At 43.2% G+C, this 22,610-nt stretch overlaps 1 protein-coding gene across 6 annotated transcripts in view; it reads left to right on the forward strand.

Annotated features, from left to right (window-relative positions):
• Positions 1-22,610, forward strand: part of phf14 (PHD finger protein 14) — an 81,980-nt gene that overhangs the window by 45,217 nt on the left and 14,153 nt on the right. For 4 of the 6 annotated variants that reach the window (XM_065947927.1, XM_065947924.1, XM_029278210.2 and 1 more), the window contains exon 17: positions 8,751-8,868. The exons of 1 other annotated variant lie outside the window; for it this stretch is intronic. In XM_065947927.1, the coding sequence (XP_065803999.1) occupies positions 8,751-8,868 (118 nt within the window). Of the gene's footprint in view, positions 1-8,750; positions 8,869-13,589; positions 14,064-22,610 lie in introns of those variants that run through there. One more of the 6 variants, XM_065947929.1, reaches the window with a different exon arrangement.

Here is a 22,610-nt window from a genome sequence, read left to right on the forward strand (position 1 = left end):
AAGCCCTCTATATTCATTGATCAACTCAATATAGTCTTTTTTTTTTTTACTCTCCAACAACCAGAAGATCAATAACCACAAAAAAGGTTGTGGCGCTCATTCTCACCGTGTATGGAGTATAAATATGAGGATGGAGATTGCAGAACCATTAAAAACAAAACAATCAACATGCAATCATACGATCAAATGTTATCATGTCTATAATTTTCTACCTGAAATAAAAGCGGATGAATGTGAGGAGTCGGTTAGGTTGTCAAAATGTCGAGACTTTTCGATACCATACTTTAGCTTTAAGAAACGACACGTCTTTAGTCATATTTTAATCACAAAGCTGCAACAAGAGAGCCGCTGTTTATCTGTTCGAATTCACCAATTGGTAAATACTGATGTTCGGATTTCATAAAGATGAAAACTCTCACACGTGTGCGTCGTGACAACCCAACGACAGAGAGTGAGCGTAGACAAGATTTGCTAAAAGTATTTGTGAAATTACAGACAGCTTGCAGGAGTTTGCAACTTTTGGTTATCAAAAAAAAAGAAGCGTCTGAGTTGTGGGTGGTCAGGAATTCTGTTTTTGTTGCCGTGGTTTCATAACAATTATTGGTATCTTTCATGGTTTAATATCAGGGGCATCATGCAAACCAAAATTCTGGTTAGAGAGGGGTCAAGGGGTCCTTCTCGGGGGATCTGCATTTATTTGGAAATATTTCTAATCAAAGGCAAAGTGTGTGAAAGTCTGAGGAAACCTTTACTCACCTCCAGAGCTTTTTAACATACCTGAAATATTATCTTTCATTACTACATTTCATATCCTCCATATCCAAAAATAATATCCTTTTTTTAATAAAAAAGAATTAGAAAAATCTGAGGGGGAGTTTGAATGGGCTCTGACTCGTATAGTTTCAACGCTTTTATTCTGATGGTGACAACTCTATCTCATATGTGTTTCAATGCACGACTAAAACCTTCATCGACACGTGTTGAGCTCATTCTCCCCTGGAATGACTAAGATAGTGAATCTTTAACTCACAAGAACAGAAAACAAACCTAATGAGATCAGGAAAGGGATTTTCATTTCACAATATGATGTTTAAAAGAGGAAGAAGATGTTGTAAAATGACGTATGAATTCATCTCGCTTGAATCCTAAATCACATCATCTTTTCTGAGATGGTACCCTTGAACAATTCATCCGGTTGTTTCAGGGGTTAATTCTTCTTTGTTTGAGCTTAAAGCAGAAGATGTTGGCTTGGAAATGGTGTAAAAAAAAAAACAATAAAATGTGTTCCCGGAAAAAATGGCACTCAACCTAAAGATCATATGGAAAAGGGTCAAATATTAAAATGACAAGCTGTCTGTAATGCATGTGGTCAACAGGACCGTCAGGGCAGTTCTAAGTATTCAGCACTTTCATTTGTAATTTTAATAAAATAGCAATGCACAAGTGAAATATTCCCACGTTTTGGAAAAGTAAAGATTCTTTGCTGTTTCATTTTCTCGCACAATGGCAGTAAAGACTTGAATCCTAAATCTTGAACTGCAACATTTAGAAACAGTCCAAAAAGACTGCAAGTGGTAGTTAAAGCGTTGAGGTTCAGGCATTGTTATTTAGTCAACTGGATATGTGGCCGGGGTCCGACTCTGCAGGACTCCACTTTGTCCCGCAGAGGTGAGGCCACAGACCTGCTGCTGAAATCGACTTCTCTCCTGGTGGTTCACTGGGGCCCCCTGCTGGAAAACACGAGAATCTTCACTTTCCAAACAGCTGCAGAGATCTGTCCCCTTCTTTTCCCTTCATCTAGTTTAAATGTCCAGATGAGCTCACAAAGGCAGCCGCTCTGACTAGGTGTGACTTCAGCTCTCTATTCATTACTTCCCCCCCCCCTCTCTTGTAAAACAATGGCTCCTTTATAATGTTGCGCTGACCCAACAGTAAATCAAAAAAAGTAGGAGCCTCACAGAGTCCAATAATCCACTCCTTTCTATGGGCAGAGAGCGGCACACTCTGTCATGGATGAGAGTCAATGGCTGAGTGCTTTGTGTCATATTGATTTCCATCACGTGGCCACTCCCCAGATAATTGCATTGCCCACCTGTGATAAATTCACTGCCTTGTTTCAGTCACTTGGGCTGCCGGAGAGAAAAGACCTTTTTTTTTTTTTTTTTTTTTTTTTTTTTGGAGGCTGCAAATCCACCGTCGATACATGGAGCAGTGACCGAGGGTTCAGAGCAGCAACAAGCATCGATAACCCAAACCGTCCTCTGTCTCATTGTCAGTGTGTGTCATGTTTGTGTTGTTGATTTTTGTTTTGTTTAGGTGATCTGGTTTGGTTTCTAGGAAGAGCAGAGAACACGATAGCTGAGGCTTTCTAAACATTGATCAAAACAAGGAGAATGGTTACAGTTTAGAAGCTGGATTCAGATCTAGAAAAGTTTGCTCAGATTTAATGGAACAGGGTTTTTTTCCTTCTCTACACCACGACTTCAGGCTCTATCGGACCAACAGCCAATGGTTACTTATGATAAAGAGGACTCCAGTGTTTTTTAACCTGGGTTACATGTTTGGGGATCTAAATCATTGAGTTTAAATGGAATCGAGGATCCCCGCTTTGATCGGGAATATGCTGATTACAGCAAGAGGACAAGCCCTTATCCTGATTTTGAGGAACCCAATATTGCTACCTGGCACACTCTTGCATAAAAATACTGTGGCATGTGTACGCCTCTCACAGCTTCCAACTACCTGTGCAGACTCGGCCTCAGCCAAGTGACATATGAGCAAAAAAACATGGCGGCCACAACAGGAGCGTCTCACTTCTGGAGCATAGAAGAGTCCAGTTTTGTCTTTCAGTAATGAAATAATCAAATAGGATTTTAACATGTAGTTGGGAGAAAGCATCAAAATGCTTATCTATGTAGAGTCAGTCGTCCCTCAACCGGAAGATCTGGGGTTAGATCTCTTACTCCTGCAGCAACATGTCCAATTTGGTCTTTGCACAGCAGCCTCTACCATCAGTGTGTGAATGTGTAGGTGTGACCTGCAGTGAAAAAGCACTTTGAGTAGTCAGAAGACCAGAAAAGTGCTTTACAAGCTCAAGTTCCTTTACCATTTCCAAAACTTGATATTCCTGTTTATCATTTAGACCCCAAAATATGAGAATATGGAGCATTAGTTTAATAAATGCTGATTTCAACCTTTTGCTGTGTTGTCATCATTACCATTATTTAAAAACTTTGCGCCAACATCGGTGACACGAGCAAGTACTGTTTCGGATAAGAGTTGTTTTGGTCCAAAGTTGTATAGCCTTGTCTGTGCTTATCAACTCCCAATGAAACACCACGCTGGTTATTGAGTGTTAAATGAATACATACCATTTAGAAATTCCATTACAAGCAGTAAAACTGAAGCATCTATAAAGTAACCTATTGCATTATTTGAATCCACGCTTAGAGAGGTATATTTTCTCGCCAATTTGCAATATCTCTGAGACTAGAGGTCTGGCATTTAAACCAATGAATGACTCAATTGTATACTTTTTCATCTAAGTCCTATAAAACTTTTATTTAAAATAGCTGGGATGTTATTTTAGTGAAAATGTCAGGAGGTTCTGTGGATAACTAAAGGCTTCTTGCTGTTCCTTGACTTGGAGTTTCCTGTTTTTACGAGACCCGGGCAGAGATGTGACAGTCCTTTTTAAGACGTGGGTGAGATCAAACAAAAAAAAAAACAGCTCACATTTGTTGGCCATCAGCACTGCTGGGCGAGGACCGGGTCCCTGGGGTGACGCCCTGGGGGTGGGACGGGATCTGAGAACTTCACACAGAGATTAAACACCAGATGAAAGTGGACACGAATAGCCAACCGAGTGCAACACGTGTAGCAGACAAAAGCAATCAATCATGTCCCCTCCAACACCTCACCTCCAATAAGATTACATCAATCAATACACTCTCTTATGAGTGATTGGATTTTGTCTGCTTCCAAAGTACAAGGGAGGGGGGGGTGGGGGGTGGGGTGCTGCTCAATTTTCCCAATGATTAAAGCGGGGACAAATTGGTTTGATAACATCAAGGACCTTGCTGTGGCGAGTGTGTAAGGGCAGCGTTGGGAGCAGAGAGGCTCACACAGTGAAGACTCTGAGAGACACACTGGCTACATCATGTAGCTTCATGTCCAAATTCTGAATCCAAAAAAACATTATGGGCGGTACTACATGGTGGTACGACGAGCAATCAGCTTGTTTATGCACTAAAAATTCTTAGTTAGATTTCTATTTGGAGGCTTGTTGCAACCGGTTATATGTCCAAATACTCATCCAGTGTCACAAACATCAGCAAAGTGCAATATTAAAAAGGAAGAGCAGCTGGTGGAATAATGGCAACAACCTGGAGTGACTTGGTAATATCTCGTGCAAGACGTACCACACAACCAGCTGAGTACGTTGATCATCCTCCATATTTGGTTTTTCTTCTGAAGTCACGTTTTATCACACGAGTTTTAGTTTATATCTCAGGTCGCTGGAAACGCAACTGTGAAATCGTTTCTACAAACTGCAGGTGCGCGATCTCCTGGTAAACGGACCAGTCGTGTAGCGTGCGCGTCAGTTGGGGAGCAATTAAGGGTTAAGTGTCTCGCCCATCGGACATGTGGGTGCAGGAGCTGGGGATCGAACCCTCGACCTTCCGGTTGAGAGACGACGAATCTATCAACTGAGCCACAGCCGCCCTGTAGGAAGTAGCCTTGCGGAAAACTGCTGAAACTGTCGTCATGACCGTGGTCTCCCAAGTTTTGAAAATCGATTGAGATTTGAAAATCATCAATCATCGTGTGTAGCATCATTTGGGGCTCTTCCCTCAAATGTCAATACTGCCAACATGTTTCCCCAAAGCTGATCTCCCCACTAACACTTGTGCATTCCCCTGATTGTTGGAATCTATCACCATGCTGTCCTAAGACGTTTTCAGGTAGTGGCGTCGATCGGCCCTCAGTTTGAAGTTGTGTAACCGTCCAAATGTTAAGCTAGTTAGCGTTGATAAAGTAGTGAGAGTGAAGCCCGGTGCCCACCTTGCGTGGATGAATAAAGATTAAAGACCGCATTACCACACGCACAGAAAACGATGTCCCCGCATCAGTGAGCACTGCTTTAACTCAAAGATACACAGCAAACATCACAAAAGATTCATTAAGGTGGGGGTAATTAGCGAGCGAGCGCGCGAGCGTGCAGTCGTCACGGTGTTGCTGAATAAAAAAACGAGAGAGCCCTCCTGCGAGTCTGGAAGGTCTTCAAAAGTCTCCAGCAGAGAAACTGAAGAGTTTGCTCCTTCCTCCTCTCCTTAGCTGCAGATTCATGTGAAATCAATTGAGCGGTTTGTGTGCAACAAAAGGAGCGCGCTCATTAGCGGCGCACACACACTTTGGTCATTTGTCTTCTATTCACTGGGTGGCCGGAGGGCGCTTTAAATTCCCATCGTTACCCGGGCAGATATGCCTGCTCAGCCCATCCAAGATCCTCTGCTGTGGGTGTGTGTCAGTGTGTGCGTCTGTGTGGGGTGTGTGTGTGTGTGTGAGCGATCCACCTGCCTCTGCATATCTTTGCTAATGTGCAGCAGCTGTTAGCTTCTGCTCCTACAACTCATAAGATGCCAATTATCTCTGCCAATTAAACGTCTTCCCTGATTTCAGTAAATCTTCCTCACTTAATGTGTAAACACTATAAGCTTCATTATCAGAATTATTGTATATCTTGCCTCAGTCTTCCTTCCATATGTTTATGTGGTATAGGGTTTGGCTCTTCGGTCTCAGTGGAGTCCCACAGAGCTCTGTTGGTTAATTACGAGATAATTCTTCTTAATTGCAGCTTTGGCTTTATGTTTTGGTGTTGGCCCTTATTCTTAGTCATAACAAGTCACCAGAGGACGTTTCAAATCCAGGCAATAATTGCCTTCTTATTTCTGGGTTTTAAATAACTGGAAAGGTACGAAAGATTTTGTTTTGATTCCTCTCTTCAGCCGGCAGCTTGGAATCAGGCTGTAATGGCTGCGATGTCGTCCTTTGGGGCAAAAGTTCCCAACTAAATACGTCCACTAAAAGTTTGTGTTTGTGTCACAAACAGGCTCAGATTGTCCCCTCCCTCGACACTCACACTCCGGCATGGAGTTAACGCTCTCTGTGTCACGCCCACAGGCTGAGTGAAGTTCCCTTCCTTTAGTTGGAGGTGATAAATTCCAGCTGCAAACTCTTAGACGAACTCCCATCTCTCCCAAAGAAATTGGAGCATCTTTTTAGTTTAAGCCTGAGTCACAGTTTGGGTCCGTCTGAAGATCTATCAGCTCTCGAACAATCAAACTGACTAATTTCTTTCAGCTCAAACATCCAACACAACGCTGGCTCCACTGCTGAGGACGATTAACTGATATCCAAACACACAAATCATGCACAGACAGCTTCTTGGACTGAGTGTTTCATTTGATTTCATGATGTTCTTCATTAAAGTACGGCAAGAAAAGACAGAAGAATGAGAACAAAGAGAAGCAGAATCATTCATTTAACTGATTTATTATCAGATCATTTTATCGACAGGGAGGAGGTCAGCTGAAAAAAATAACGCTGACAAGAAAAAAGTATGTACTCGATTTAAAAGTTATATGTAGATCCCCAAAAGCACCCGCACTGTCTTCTAACTGGGCAACAGCCTTCACCTTTAATTTAAATCTTCTACAAGACACTGTTAATTGCATCTTAAATGAAACACACTGTAGTCTTAATCCTTTGATACTGAAAAACAAACAAGAACTATAAAAAAACGACACGTAAAACTTTGCATAAATTGACTGATTTGCAGATTAAGAAAGTGTCCTTTTATTCTCTTTTTGATTATCTCTGTCTCAATACATTTCCGGTTAGCAGAGCCAGTAAAACACCTGCCAGCAGACGTCAGCCGGGGGGAGTCGATAGTGCATCGACTGACGATAAAATACATTAAAGTGGAGGGTGCATCAGAGCCAGCCGTAGATTGACCTGTGACTGCAGCCCAAAGACAGGAGACTTTTCTTTTAATCATTTATGAGGCTGACTGCCCTTCAACAGCCCCCCCCCCCCCCCCCCCCCCCCCCCCTCTGCCCGGTAAACACACATACACACAAACACACACTCCACAATTAGAGCCAATTATGTCCTAATCAATGGCGGAGATTCACATTCTCCAATGAAAATCTGATAACAGCTTAACAGCCGGGGAGGTCAACCTGAACCCTCTCCATTCGTCTCCATTACTGAGGGAAGAAGGACGATGTGAGGGGTTTGAAGAAACAGAGAGAGAAATCCTACAAGTGGATCTGGAGGTTTCAAACATCTGATAGTACGAATGAGAGGTGTACAGAGAAGACAACAGCAGCACATGGATGTATAGAAACATGTATTGAAGGCTCCCATATTTCATGATATATTTGCAGAAGGAGGGAGTTGCTGGTCTACCTCTTCATGCCGCGGTTAGTTAGCAATCGTGTGTTATTGTGTATTACCTTGGTGTTAAAAATGGTTTTGATCCAACACAACTTCTGTGTGACACAATAACACTAAAATAATCTATTGATGCAGCAGTAGAGCAGGGACTCCTGTTGTTCTTTGAGGTAACATCTTGGACTCTATCCACTGTTTTTACTCTCCAGAAAAAGGCGTCAAGAAAACCTAGAAAAAAACTGTGTGGCTCGGCTTGTCTGACTGCAGCCCCGTTACCTCAAACTCCCTTCTCTCTTCATATCAAAGTTACTCAAAGGCACAGTTTTAAGGAAGCAGCAGTATAGTCACCCGCTAACTAGTGACATTTTATACATTTAAAATGATCCTTGTACATTATAAATGTTAAAAATTAAACATTTAATCGTTGAATAACTGTAAATGATTGTAATTACTCCTCTAAAATCCATGAACCTTAAATATGCATGCAGACTGGATAAACATCACAACTTCATTAAGAGTCCTACGAACTCTTGTCACATGTCTGTCTTTTAGATGAGGAATACATGTTGCAATCTCTTAATTTTCACTCAAAAGTCTTTAAAAAAAAAAGGAACAAAGCAGACAAACATGCTGCGCTTCCATGTGGAGAAAAGTTCACACGATCATTTAAAAACAACAAGGACATCACTCTGGGTGGGATGTAATTGCAGGAGGAGGACGAGTCAGTTCGAGTCAGTTCACAGGAGGAGAGCAGGTTGATAGAATTACCCACATATGCACTCCTGCAGGGGGGTTAAAATCAGCCTTTAAAGAATAAATCACCTGTGAGTGGACATGCAGTTTGTTCCTCCGAGAACATTGAGGTTCATATTCTGAACTTCTCTGACAAACTTTATAAAATCTGTAAATACTGGATGTGATTAATCAATTCAGCTTCTGTGTACCAGCAGTGATCCTCTTTCCTGCAGCAGCATCTTTGTATTTAAAGGTTTCCATGTGTCCTCAATGTTTCCTGTCCCCTTGTTCCCTCGCTTCAGGACACCGCTCAGACATTTGGCTGACACTAACAAGGCCTTTATTTATCTACCTGCTGATGTGAACCACGGGACAGTTAGCGGCGGTGTGAGGTCAAGGCGGCGCGGTGATTGGAGGAACTTTAAAATGCATTAACAAAGTCTCATGACTGCCAACGAGCTGCCCCGTCACCGTCCATCACAGCTGCTCGTCACTGTAAAGACTGAGGGTGTTATTTATGTGAGCAGTAACACCAGGCCTTCCCGTCCGTCCCTCAGGTGTGACGAGTGCCAGCTCTGCTATCACTTCGGGTGTCTGGACCCCCCGCTGAAGAAATCCCCCAAGCAGACGGGATACGGCTGGATCTGCCAGGAGTGTGACAACTCGTCCTCAAAGGTGAGTTTGGATTCTGTCAGGGTCATGGTGGCCAGCGTTGGGATCTCTGTTATGGGAGCGTTTGATTAGAAATAAGAGTCCATACAGAAGAACTCTTGATTTTGTTTGGACTTGTGTACAGTGGCAGCTGATTTATTTTCTCCGGTGGGTGGTGGGGGGGAGGGACCAAAGATCTTAACACATAATGAAAAGTGTTGTTTATGGGCTAGTAGAATTAGCAATGTGATTGTGGTAATTATATTAAACAATCTATTTTATGTTACAATGTTAGGAAAAAATGAAGTGTAATGAGATAAAAACACACTGGTTATGATTTAGTTTTTTGCAGTGTGAGAAGGTCATTGACAGAAACAAGAACTTTAAGGTCGCGTTTACACGAATAATCTTCCACTGAATCCTGAATAGCTTAAAAAAAAAAAAAAGATCCACATTTAGACGATAACATTTTGATAGTATCACCCAAATCAGAATACGACTACTCCAGTTGACCCTGAACTACAAAGTTCGCTGGGAGGCATGCCAGTCGACATTTTCACAGAAAGAACTCAGGAGTCGGCCATCGTTGTTGTAGTCCACCTGCTCGGTCAAGGCTATTTGACTGGAAGCATAATGTGAGTCTCAGTTTAGGAGGAACTGCATGTTGCCAGGTTACACCGTGATGGAGATGGTGCAAACCTGCTTTCAACACTTTGCGTTCTCACCACAAACGGCCAAATGGTGAAATGAAAAAACAGCTGAAATCGTGGTTGTGTTAACAGGTCCTTTCGTGGACTCTCTTTGATCCGGGGAATTTTCCTTGAAGGATTATTTTGTCACCATCACAGCTTGTTTCACAGCTGCAGGATGAAGCAATCTACCCGTTCACCGTATGCAAATGTTTTGTACTTGTAAGACTTGTTTGGACATTTTCAATCAAGTTACCTTACTGTTATTGTTCATTGTATTCATTCATTTTTCTTTTGCACTGCCGATCTTAAACTAGACAAACACGGATCATTACACCAGTCTCTGTAGTTCCCCGCTCAGCGTCTTCTTCAACTTCTGCCATGTCGTACGCTTTCCTGTCTCCTCTCCTCTGGACTATCTTGTTCTTGTGAAGTTGCTTCCATCCTCCTCCTCTTCTCCTCCTCCTCCTTCCTCCCACTTGTTAACATCAAATGTTCAAACCGCCGAGCTTCAGCTCCCTCTGCCCCCGGAGCACAGCGACATTTCACTGCTGACGGGAGGATAACATTTTCTTCTTCTTCTTCTTCTGCTTCTTCATTGACGTGACAAATAAGTGTGAAAGTTTTATTTCCCTCTCTGTTCCTTTTACTGATCAAAGACGACTTGTTTGAAGAGCTGCAAAGTGTTCAAAGGGTTCATCTACTGTATATGTTAGAAATGCTTTTTCTTTTTAAATCATCTTCACTTGTCAGCTTGAGTTGAAGAGGTATGTTTAAGCAACAGATGGATGAAAGGAGGCAACACGTGTATGACGTTTGAAATGTTGCGGGGTCTACGTTTGGAGAGGCAGTTAAGAACGTGACATTTTTGAGAAAGCATGGTGTACAGACCTTTTAAGGCGCAAGGTGCTCCGAGTGTCTCAGTAATAGCAAGTGTGGGGAGATAATTGACTCCACTAAGGGCATCAAAAAAGCACTCTGAGATGAGAGCTGTATTTAAGGAAAGTTTTATTATCTGCTTTTAAATGCCAAGCCGTGCTCCGTTTTCGCCTGTGGGGGGAGGATGTTTCTTAAATGCCAGCATTAAGTGCAGAATATTACCTGATCGCAGCCACTGAGATTCAGCTGCCGGCAAAGATAGCTCGCGGTCAACTCCTCTGCATGACAGTCTGCTACAAAGAGCGGTGCAGGAAGTGATTTGTCAAAGCTCCCTGCAGCCACGGCTCTTATCTTTGAGGAAGATGTATGACTCTTGAGGGGAGGGGGAGGGTGGAGGGGAGACGCAGGAAGCAGAGGATCTTACAGTGTTTGATGCTGACCACAGTTTTGGTTTAATGTCTTTGTTTGAACGGCGGCCTGTTTCTGTATTTCAAAAGATTCCAGAGGTTTGCTTGAAGAGGATGCTTTTCTTTTTTGGTCCGAGAAGAGTTCCAAAAACGTTCAGGTCACAGTCACATCAGGAGATGTCTCTCCGCGTCTTAAGACAAAAGTATCAAGTCCATCAAGTCTTGCTATTTCAATCCTGGTGTCTGAGTTCTGCGTGGTGTCTGATATTTTGGGGTCTGACTGATTAAAAGGTACAAAAAAAGCTTTTGAATTGCACCAGTAGATGACTTCAGCCTGCAGCAGTTTAACAGCTTCTTATGATGATGATAGATTATTCTCCAGATCAGAACGGTCCTCAAAATGTTGTTGTGTTTGTCGCTGACAGAACAGTACAGAAAGGATCCCTACAAAGACAGATCTTCTTTTAAAGAGGAAACAGATTTTTTTTTTTAAACAGAAAAAGCAGTGACATCAGTTCATTCAAAGCCACCAGACCATACTGACAAAAACAGCATTTCAACCTCACAGACAGAGGAGTTGCTGGTTCTACAGCTGCCTTAGTCCGTCAGATATTTGTGAGCTATTATGTGGCGTCCAATCCATCCATTATCTATACAGCTTTTCCCGTCCGGGTCGCAGGAGGCTGGAGCAGATTCCAGCCGTCATATGGCAAGAGGCGGGGTTACACCCTGGACTGTTCACCTGTCAATCACAGAGTTGACATATAGAGACCTACGGGCAATTCACCAAATAACCTAACGAGCATGTCTTTGGACTGTGGGAGGAAGCCGGAGTACCCGGAGAGAACCCACACATGCACGGGGAGAACATGCAAACTCCACACAGAGAGGCTCCTGTCCGACAGGGATTTCGAACCAGGAACCTCCTCGCTGTGAGGCGACAGCGTGCACCACCGTGCAGCCACATTCTAAGTTGTTTGCCTTTCCTTTCTTGCTGACAAACCATGAGTTACAACTTTTTTCAGTAAGTCTTTGGACACATTTTGTTGCCATAAATTCTCAGTAAAATCTGCTGATATTGAGTTCATAGCGCTGTACAAGCCAAATGTCCGTCGGCGTGTGACTAGTGCAGTACGGTGAAACGGCCACTCAGCAGAAGACAGATGGACGGGCGCTCTACAGATGAAATAAGACACCGATAGTCTGTGTCCATCAGAGAGAACTGAGCCAAGCATCAAGTATCTGTCGAAGGACGGTGCGCACCTCTGATTTTTTATGAACCCAGACACGACGGCAGTTGGTGTCCGATGAATTTGGAAGAGCGTGTATTCATTGGTGGTGTTAAAACTAGAATCATAAACCCAAATCAGGTGCTGCCGGTTCTGTCTGCTTTTCTTGTTGTCTCTGATTCTGTCTCTGACGACCTGATTGTCGAGATGTTTGCGGAGCGCTAATCATTACAGAGGAGCTGCTGGTTTACAGTTTTGCAGGAACAGGCTGGAGCTGATCGTTGGTGCCGTCGCAGGCGTGTTTCTGTTGTGCAAAGGGCCAATGAAAGGCTTTATTGGACAGGCTGGAGTTCATTATAGACGCTGTGTTTCTGTCAGCCTGCTTGGCTTAGATAAACCTCGCTCTGACCGAGGCCACATCCCTCCTGCCGTCTCCCCCGGGGGGCCCTCGCTGAATTGATTTCAGTAATAAAGTGACAGTCTTGCTGTAATATACGGACGGCCTTTAATTCCAGCCTGTTAGCGTGGCCAGGCGCCGCTTGTTTAAAGCTTTATTTACACCCTTGCAGCGCCGCCCGGCCCGCTGAGCTACACGGTGAATCAGAAAAGCAGAAGATTTGGATAAAAGGTTTGAAATGCCAAAAGCTCTTAAAGTTGCCCCGGCAGTGTTTAAAGTACTCAGCTGTGAACTCGTGTGGGATGCACCACTTCAGCCGCTCTCCGATGTGTTGTCATCAAAAGGATTGCAACTGTTGAAATTACAGTGCGTGAAAGTTTCATTTTCTCCACTTCCTCCGCAGCTGCAGGCCTCCTCCTACTCAGCAAACAGTTAGTATTTGAAGTTCTTTTATGACCGCGGAGCATTCATATCTGTTTATGTACATATGACAGTAAGGACAGCGTTAGCCTGTTTCCTCTGCCGGCTGTTTATGAGGCTTAAGTGTTTGTAATTATTGATGTTTGTAGCCGTTAATGCTCATTCTGATGTTCAGACGGAGATTACCTTTACAAGCTGCGCCATCAATCAGAAGCTTTCATCACTTGACCTGTGAAAGACTGTAATTAAGTTAGCCTAATTAGCTTAATGAAGTGTCACACTCGGCTGGCTTTACTATATCGAGGAAATTGAAAGAAAAATAGGCATCATTACTCATCAGACGCTCTGAGCGAGGCACAGCGAATGTATTTTTTACCAACTATCTCGTTGGAGAAATCTCACCTTTAGCCTCTTCTTATTCTCTCAATGAGGCGTTTTTCATTAGCACTGTGATTGGCTTTAATCAGTATCATCGCTGCGTTTATGGAATGAAGATAAATCCCTGAGTGTGATTAGAATTTTCTTTTTTTTTCTTTTTTTTTTGCTCTTTACTCTCTCTGATCTGTATTCAAGTTTAATCTTAAAGCCGTGAGGACTGAGCGATCGATAAGTCGTGGCTTTTACTCAAGCGTATGAGATGCTGAGAGAATGATAACCCCATCAATGACGGGGCTGTCTCCATGAACGTGGCCAAAGTTTAACCACAGTTTAATGTGATTTACAGGCAGCCGGCGGGGCAGCTAAACAGGGGCAGCTAAAGCTAAAGTAGCCTGCAGGGAGCACAGGACATGGTCAAGGGTGGCCAGGCGGGACGCCCAAGACGAGGAGAAAATCGATGGCCGGGAGTCACCTCAATCACTTTAACTAGGCGCTACAGACGCTCGTGCGCCTCTCAGGGGCCAATTTGTGGAGCAAACAGGAGTGTGTGATTGCAGCGCGGGTCCCCTGTGGCCTCGGCAGTCCATTTCTCTGGACCCGGCTCATTTTAATAACCCTCTTAGCGCGGGGCGTACATGAGACCACCCTCGGTATTTTATGGCCATAAACAGGCCGACATGAGCAGCAGCTCCACCAGGCTTCGTTAAGATAACCCGGTTCCTGACTCCTGCTGCGTGGGCGGATGCTGGATGCTGGATGCTAATGGCTTCCTGCATGGAGACACAACGCTTTCTACAATAAACGTACATTCTAAACTTTGGTTTAACATTTCTGTTGTGAATCATATTTTTGCCCTGAAGATGTGGAGGAAAAAAACCTCTATTCACATATTCTGCACACAGATACAGAACCTGAATGTGTAGAAGCATTCTGTTTTCTGTTTGATGTCTGCAGTATCTTTCAGTAGCAATTCAGCGGTCATTTATTATATGCAGGAAAAACCATCCATCAGCTCTGAACGGACAATGATTAAGCTTTTCATTCATTTCCATGAAAAGACGTCTGCGTACAGGTACAGCTAACGATCCTCTCACCACACGGGAAGCCCCCAAAATGTCGATCCTGAGAGAATTTATCGGCTTGAAACTCACTGGTTCCCAATGTGGGGTGTCCCGAGACAACAAGAGTCGGGATGCGGGATGCCTAAAATAAAAAATCAAATGAAACAGAAATATTTAAAATTCCATATTTGACCAATTATCGTGAAAATATGTACAAGAAAAAAAGTTGCTGACATGAAAGCCTTAAAGAGAGGAAGTTTGTGGGGTGCTGGTTTAGCTCAGTTGGTAGTGCAGCTGCCCCATCAACAGAGGCTTCAGTCCTTGTCACACTGGTCACAGGTTCGATTCCTGATCCCCCACACCCTCGGCCCATACGTCCTGCCAACCTTCAGCTGTCCTTTCAACTAAAAAACGAATAAGAACTAAAGAAATGTAAGTTAGCGATTGACAGGAACGGTGTAGGTGTCTGATGTTCTTATTACATTTTCTTTCCACTCTGCGCTAAAGTCTTGCTTCTGTCTTTGAAATAAGATATTCACTATCAGGGCTTTCACACAAAACTCCAGAAGTTGTAAGGGTTAGCTGCATGTGTGAACGCTCTGTTTTCTGTATGAAGGCAGATATTCTCATTATATCGTTGTGTAGCGCACTCTGTTGCTTCATCCGCTTCTTCATGTCGTTCTTTTTACGTCATGTCTTCCCTCATGGGGGAGCACCCCACCTCACCGCTGCACACCCGCTGTGTGGTGCATGTGTGAACAACCAGATCCAGAGGCTTTCAGGGGCAGTCCTTCTGAATTTATCTGGAAATATTTCAGGAGTGCATCTGTGAGTGCGTCAGCCCTGCTCTTGTTTCCAGTGTGCACTACTAAATATGAAGATCTCTTTCTATTATGTAAAACACGTTCAATACCTCTCCTCCTCTTAGTTGTCATTTCATGAGACCTGATGTGTGTTTTCAGCCTCGTTCAGAGAAACAGCAGCTGTTCTACGGTTTAGCAGCACTCGCACCTCTTTATGATCCTCTGCTTTATTCTTAATGTTTCAAACAGGAATCAGAGAGAAAGCAGGCACTGTACACACTCCTCCAGCGGGCGTCTGTAGCCGTCTGACCAGGTGATAAAAAGCAGAAGCTGCTTGTGAATTTAGCTCTGATTAAATTAGGTGTTGCCTGGTAACTTCACCTCGGTATCTATCAGTCATGCCTCACTAAAATGGAAATACGTTTCCTGGAAGAGAAAAAAGGACGTTAAAGAATGCCCTTTGTAATAAATGAAATGGGGAATTGCAAATATGCGCAGTCATGAAATTTAATTGTGCTCTGAGGTTTGTGGATGCCGAGGAGAGGAGGTGGAGGAGGAGGAGGAGGGAGGGGGGGGGGGGGGGGAGACTGGGGGCAGAGGTGGTTAAATGTAGCGCATAACGCAGCGCCTGTACAGGCTAATGAAGCCGCCGTTTATGACCCGCTGCAATTGTGTCATCTCTTGAATGGCTACAAGACGGCAGTGCACACATGGAGGCACTTTAACACGCGGCGGACACACACAGTGCTGCACACGCACACTTAGAAGAAATTGCTTCTGTTTACTAAATGTGGAATTGTCTGCAGTACATTTTATTAACGGTTTAACATTTTAATAGGAAACGGGAGAACGAGCCGACACACTGATCCTGACAAGTGCTGAGAGATCACAGTAGAATACAGTTTACATTACAACAGTATGAATGTAGTCTATTAAATCACTTTATGTTAACAATGGAACCAAATACAGAAATTAAAGCAATAGAAAAAAAAAACAGTTGGTAGAGTCGGAGGTCTCTCTACAGGAAGGTCGACGGTTCAATCCCCAGCTCCTGAAGCCACATGTCCGATGTGTCCCAAGACACTTCACCCCAAGTTGTGTATGAATGGGAACAATTAACTGGACCCGTCCAATATGGGATTTATAGGTTGATACAGATATGGGGGAGAAATAAATTCCGATATATCTCGGTGACATCACCCAATCGTTTGGGAGGCTTTAAAGGCACAAACGATGGCACAAACCATATTTGAAAATGCGTCCCAAACTCAATCTTTTGGTATAAAATGTTCATTTTGTCAGCAGAGTTTGCCGCTTCAGTTATACATGAATCAATATTTTTAGCAAATTTAATTGTCCCTAAAGAAAAGTAATTTTAGTACTCCCAATCATTCTGTTGTGTGATTTATATCTATATGCAGATGATGTGATTCTATATATTTTAATATTGAGAGCAAGAATATTCTCCTTTTATGACTGCTGGGACGTATATTCTGTTCAGCTTTTTTACATAAGAGTGTACGACTGGAATAGCTAACGATAATTCAGAACACTGCTATGTTAGTTAACTTAAATATGGGAAAATAGGTGTTTTTTTGTTTTTTTTGTCTTTTTTGTCCGATGCTATTCCCATCCCTGTTTTGGGATTATATTCTTTAGGGGAAATTATAAAGCACAAAATGACTAAAGATGTTTCTGTTACATTAACAATAGATCACTGCACATGTTTAGTTTCTAACATGGACACTACCTACGCCTCAGGATGTGATGGAAAGCCAAAGTAAATAAGGAGTGCACATTGAGGTAACAATATTTTTCTTTACCTACATCCAGACCATTGATATTAGGATTATTTTGCCTGTTAATATTGAAACAGATGTTTGATAAACTAAAGGGTTGAATTCAAGTTGTGCAGCGTGGCAGTTTGAATTCACATCTGGTTGGGTTCACCGTGCGTTGATTTTCATTTACATAAAAGCCTGATGCTCGTTCCTTCCCCTGATGTTTGTCGGGTTGCACAGAGACGTGCAGGATTGCGTTATTATCAGTGCAGCTGAACATTTATCTCACAGTGAGGGGGGGGGTGAATCCATCAAAGGCGAGGAGACACTCTAGAGCAGAGCCTCTTCTGCATACACACGGTGGGCAGTGTAACACGCACTCATAAATAAATACAGAGAAAGCAGAAAACAGGATAAGAGAATCAGTCACACTAATTAACGGCTAATTCTTCTGAGGACTGTAGAGGCTCGATAAAGAAGGGGAAGCTTATTAAAGTGCACGCTGTGTTGTACATTATGATTCCTTTACAGTGAGCTCTAATCCCACTTTATGAGGTTGAACGTACTGTGTGTGTGTGTGTGTGTGTGTGTGTGTGTGTGTGTGTGTGTGTGTGTGTGTGTGTGTGTGTGTGTGTGTGTGTGTGTGTGTGTGTGTGTGTGTGTGTGTGTGTGTGTGTGTGTGTGTGTGTGTGTGTGTGTGTGTGTGTGTGTGTTTTTTTTGGGGGGGGGGGGGCGGTGTCTGTCTGTGCTGGTCTTTGTTGCCACCTAACGCTCGGTCGGATCCTTCCTCCTCCTCTCCGCATCACGTGAAGACGACGCTCTGCTCCTGCCCTTTAAAAAACGGCCGACCCCAACCAGAATGAAAAATGTGGCATTTCATTATCATACATGTATATGTTAGAGCCAGAGGCGCCCGCCAGCCTATGGAAAGAGAGCGGTGACAACAAACCCGCCCTCCCCCTCAACTTCTTCTTCTTCTTCTTCGTCTCCCTGGAGGGACTTGATGGAGATATCCCACAATGCCAGAGCCCATCAGCTCCTGAGGGCTCTTCCGAGGGGGGGGGGGCCTCTAAAAAAATCTCCCGCTGGGGCCACTGATGCAAAACACGGCTCCACATCTGTGTGGTCCACAGTGAAGGAACGGTCTGTCCTGATTGTCTCGATTGAATGAAATTAGGATGGAAATGATTAATAACACACATGTTATGTTATTATCTTGAATACAGGATCTCTGATAATGGGATGAATAAGATGCACTTTGGTTGATTTGGTATTTTGGTATACAAAATCATTGTGTCTTTATATTTCCATCCGATTGTTCCATCTTCCTTCTGCAAATATCATTGTTTGCAGAAATCAAGGCAGGAACATCATTATCTTTAATATACAAAGAAATAAAATTTGCCTCTAGAGTCTAGAGGAGTGTGTAGTCTCCTCCCTTCCTTGGGGAACATTACTTTAACTACAATGAGACTTTATATTGAAAGTCCAAATTAAGGAAGCGCATTCAGATTTTATGAGACTGAGGGTGCATCTGAATTGAAAAGTGCTAGACAGTCTGACAGTAGACAGTCCTCTATACGTGCTGTATACTGTTATTACCTACTGTTCAGTAGGTGGAAGTGTCATTAGCCTGCCTCATTTTATTGACACTCCACTCAGTGTATGATCATCGCTCTTTAACTTCATGTTTTTGTTAGTGAAACATCTGTGGAATAAACCAGCTGCACACAATAGCAGACAATGTTGCAGCTTGCTGAGGACCATACAGGAGAATAAATCTTCTAAAGAGACCTATCTCTAAAATGTTTTTTTCAGTAACTTCCTCAAATCAACGTAATAAACCCTGAATCCATATCGATCTTGCTCCTCAAATGTCAGCAAAACATTTGCAATATAAGATTTAAAAGGCAATGTGCCAAAATATGTTGTGTTGCAAAGCATGTCCTGCTGCCCCTTAGTGAACTCAATGAATGCAGCTTTGAATAATGCTTCCAATTCTAAAAGAGGTTAAAGTCATCTTGCAGCACAGATATTGGCAGACAGACTTTCCACCTCGTCTGTGCTCTCTGACACCTCCCCACAAACAACTTATCCGAGGTGAAATGTGCATTTCAAATATGATGGACAGCTTGTGTTCTCTGTCTCTGTGACACTTTAAATAGCACACTGCTCAGACACTTTCTGCAGACTCACTCCATATGCCTGAGTATGAGGGCAGATGAATGAGGAGTGGGCACTAGTGGAGGGAAATTTTCTGCTGTAGTATCACTTTAAGTGCTGCATTTCACTGAAACAAAAAAAACAACAACATGAAAACGAATGGAGATTGGGCTGCATCTCTCCTCGCTGCCACCCTTCTACCCACAGGAGGAGGAGGAGGGGGAGGCTCTGCAGGCAGACAGACAGCAGGATAATACCAACGACACCCGTCTGCTCCTTGAGGCGGAGTGATGGGTGGCTGAGGGGTTGGAGAGAGTGAGGAGGATAAAGAGCAGAGAAATCCTGTGAAGGCCCCAAGAGGCCAGGAGGCCTGGCGTCACCCCTCTCCTCAGGGACGCACACTAAATCAGAGGAAGGGGAGGCAGAGGAGGCACATCTCCGGCTTTATGAGATAGTTAGCATGCTCTGGCCCCTCCCCACCTCTTGTTTCCCATTTAAGAGCTGACCGGCCCTCTGATAACGGATGGCGCCACAGGTAATTGGAAAATTGGCAGGCTTGTCGGTGAGATTTGGTGGATGGCGGGAATGTATACGATGGCGGAGTTCATGAGGTGTCACCCCACAGCGAGATTTATATCAGCCCCGTGGACCGACGCCTCAAAGTATCCAGAGTTCAGGAAAAAGTAGCACATTTTTCTCCGGGCGAGACCGCATATCAAGACGGCTCCGGAGGCAGCGACAAGGTTCCTGTTAGTAAAGAGATGATATACGAGCCGTCCTTTGCATTAACCCTAACCTTAATTTACTGTTTCTACACATGCCTTAACTACGTCTGCAGATAGCTGCACACTTCCTCCGCTCGGATTTATTTACAGGAAATACACGAGTTCAGCTCATCTTCATCCCAGGATGTCTGACACGTTCATTTGCAATCTGCATCGGCAAACAGTTATCTGGAAAGAGTCATAAAGAATGAAATATGTCGAGGAATCTTTACAGTATATCTGGTAAATTCCTCGGGACTTGCCTCCACAGTTTTCTCATCACTATTAAAGTTAAATCATTTCCCATAACGTCTTCAACCCCATGTGGTGTCAGTAAGTGGGTCGAGTGGTTATGACTTACCATGATGGCCCCTGGTACATCTATGATTAGCTTTAATCAGCCTGTGTGTGTCTCAGTCGTACTCATCAGACATCAGAGCAGCTTTCATGATGTTGACATGGCAACCAGTCTTCAAAGTATTTCCACACCAAGTTCAAGTTGTCTGAAATGCAACTGAATAAACAGGTTGTTTGTTTTTATGCATCAGAACTGAACATCTGACGAACTAAGTTGACGTTATGATACCGAGGGTACGATCCAAATTACTGGAAAGGAAGAGGCAAGACTCATTCTTCTAGATCTGAAAGAATCGTCCAATGTCATTAGCAGGAATGGAGCAATAAAACGGAGAGCAGAAGTCCATGTTAACCATTGCTCAACACTCACCTGTCTGTGTAGGTCCTCAGTCATCCCGGTCATGGTAATTCAAGGCCTGATCCAAAAAGCAACTGGACTCGGTTAAAGGTCTTGAAGATGTTTTCCACTCTCCTCTGGAAGGATTCTTTACTTCTTAAACTGACTGCAGGAGAGAGCTAGAAATAAAAGCCTTCTTGAATGCTATCAATCGATACCAGTGCAACCAATATACCGACAGTTTTAGAATACAGAGGTCACTTTATGGCACTATAATCCATGTACAGCTTCGTCACAGACATGCATGACAGCATGTGCAGCCGCCACAATCACATACATAAACTGGAGTGATTGAAATTCACCCCCATTCTTTTTTGTATCACAACAGCCGCTTCACTGTGCAAAGCTAGGCTGACTGCGTCATGTTTTAGCAGCGATGGGAAGACGGCAAGTGACCAGAGGAGGTGGGCAGCGCTCTAGCTAAATTGGTTGCTTGCTTTGGATCCTCTCGTCGCAACAGTCCACGTTACTGCAGGCTTATAACAACTCCAGTACCAGTAGCTATCAGGATATCAAACTCCACATGGTGAAAACAGGTGATACAACATCATTGTTTCCCAACAATGCAAAGCGCCAGGTCAGGGATCAAAATGACGGACAGCCACTGTATCAGAGGAAATAATCACAATCAGACGGAACCACACAAAGATGCAAACAATTCTCTTTATTGATTCTCAAAATCATGAGAAAAAAAATTCAGACTGTAAGTGGATGCTACACTGTAGCAGCGTTTGCCGTCAGCTGGGCTGTTGTTTACTTCCGCATTTCAAGACCAGAAACCAGTACATACTGCATACTGGGTTCAATAATAGTACGTAGTAGGCGGTTTCGATAACAGCCAAAGTCTGTGGCTAATTGGCTTATGTTGGCATGCTGGTATACTGAACTTTGCTGTTAAACATGCTAAACATTATACCAGCTAATTCAACATTGTGTGCATGCTTAGCTTCAGAGCTTCTTCTTTTTTTTTTTTTTTAATACTTTATTTTTATACTTTATATTTTTTGTTTTACAAGAAACACAGAACAAGTGAGGACTTGGGCAAGACAGTATGAATAAGATCAAATACAAGAATGTAAAAGGCACAGGTACAGTACATAATGGACGGTACATTCTAATGAAAAAAGATATATTTACGAGTCTTTATCTTTGTATAAATCCCATTTTCTCCAATATTCTTCTCCCTTCTCCTTTTGAAGTCGCAGGACAAAAGTCATTTTTTTCCATAAAGCTGATGGACTTCACAATGTTCCTCAAGAGTCTCATGGTCGGAGGGTTCCTAGCTTCAGAACTACTTGCATGGAAGTAGAATCCTTGGCTTAGCATCTTCACATTTATCATCACTATATATGCTTTGACAATAAAGATTTTTTTTTTTATCATATATAAGTACAAGCGTAAGACATTTGAGACCAAATGTTGAAAAAAATGTGTTGAATTCAAAGAAGAGAAAGTTGTTTTATTTTTGAAAAACACGGGCGGCTATGTTCTTCTCTCCACCAAGAGTCTGATGTCGAATTATTCTACCAGTTAAATTCCCCGTCACAGCTTTTTGTTAAAAGATGTATTCTGTTTCTTTTAATTAGCAAGCCCTCATTGGGGACACTGTGCAGTATTCAAAACTGTTGCCATGGGGATCGCTTACAATGTGGTTTTGTTTTATGTCGAAGTTTTGAAGTACAAAGATTTGATGTGTGCATGGAGCAGATTGTTGCAGGATGAGTCTAACAGGGAGAGTTCAGAATATTTCAGGGACGTTAATGATTCATTTGAGCACACAAAGAGTCCATACGAGAGAGAGCAGCCACGTTTGACTGACAGAGAATTAGAGCTAATGTCTGCTCTCGGCTGGCTGCAGGAATGTGGAGTCACGAGGTGTTGTGGGCTGAGGATCCTAACCTGGTGATCGCACATTCTGGTGTGTAGATGTGTTCATTAACCTCTGGAGGGGGGATAATTGTATCTGTCAGAGTCGTTTAATCACCGCTGCAGCTCTCTCCACTGTCACTTTCACTTTGTCTGCTTTGCTAAATCAGCTGGC

The sequence above is a fragment of the Labrus bergylta genome, chromosome 19 (genome assembly GCF_963930695.1).
Source record: "Labrus bergylta chromosome 19, fLabBer1.1, whole genome shotgun sequence".
In the NCBI taxonomy this organism is placed as follows: Eukaryota; Metazoa; Chordata; class Actinopteri; order Labriformes; family Labridae; genus Labrus; species Labrus bergylta.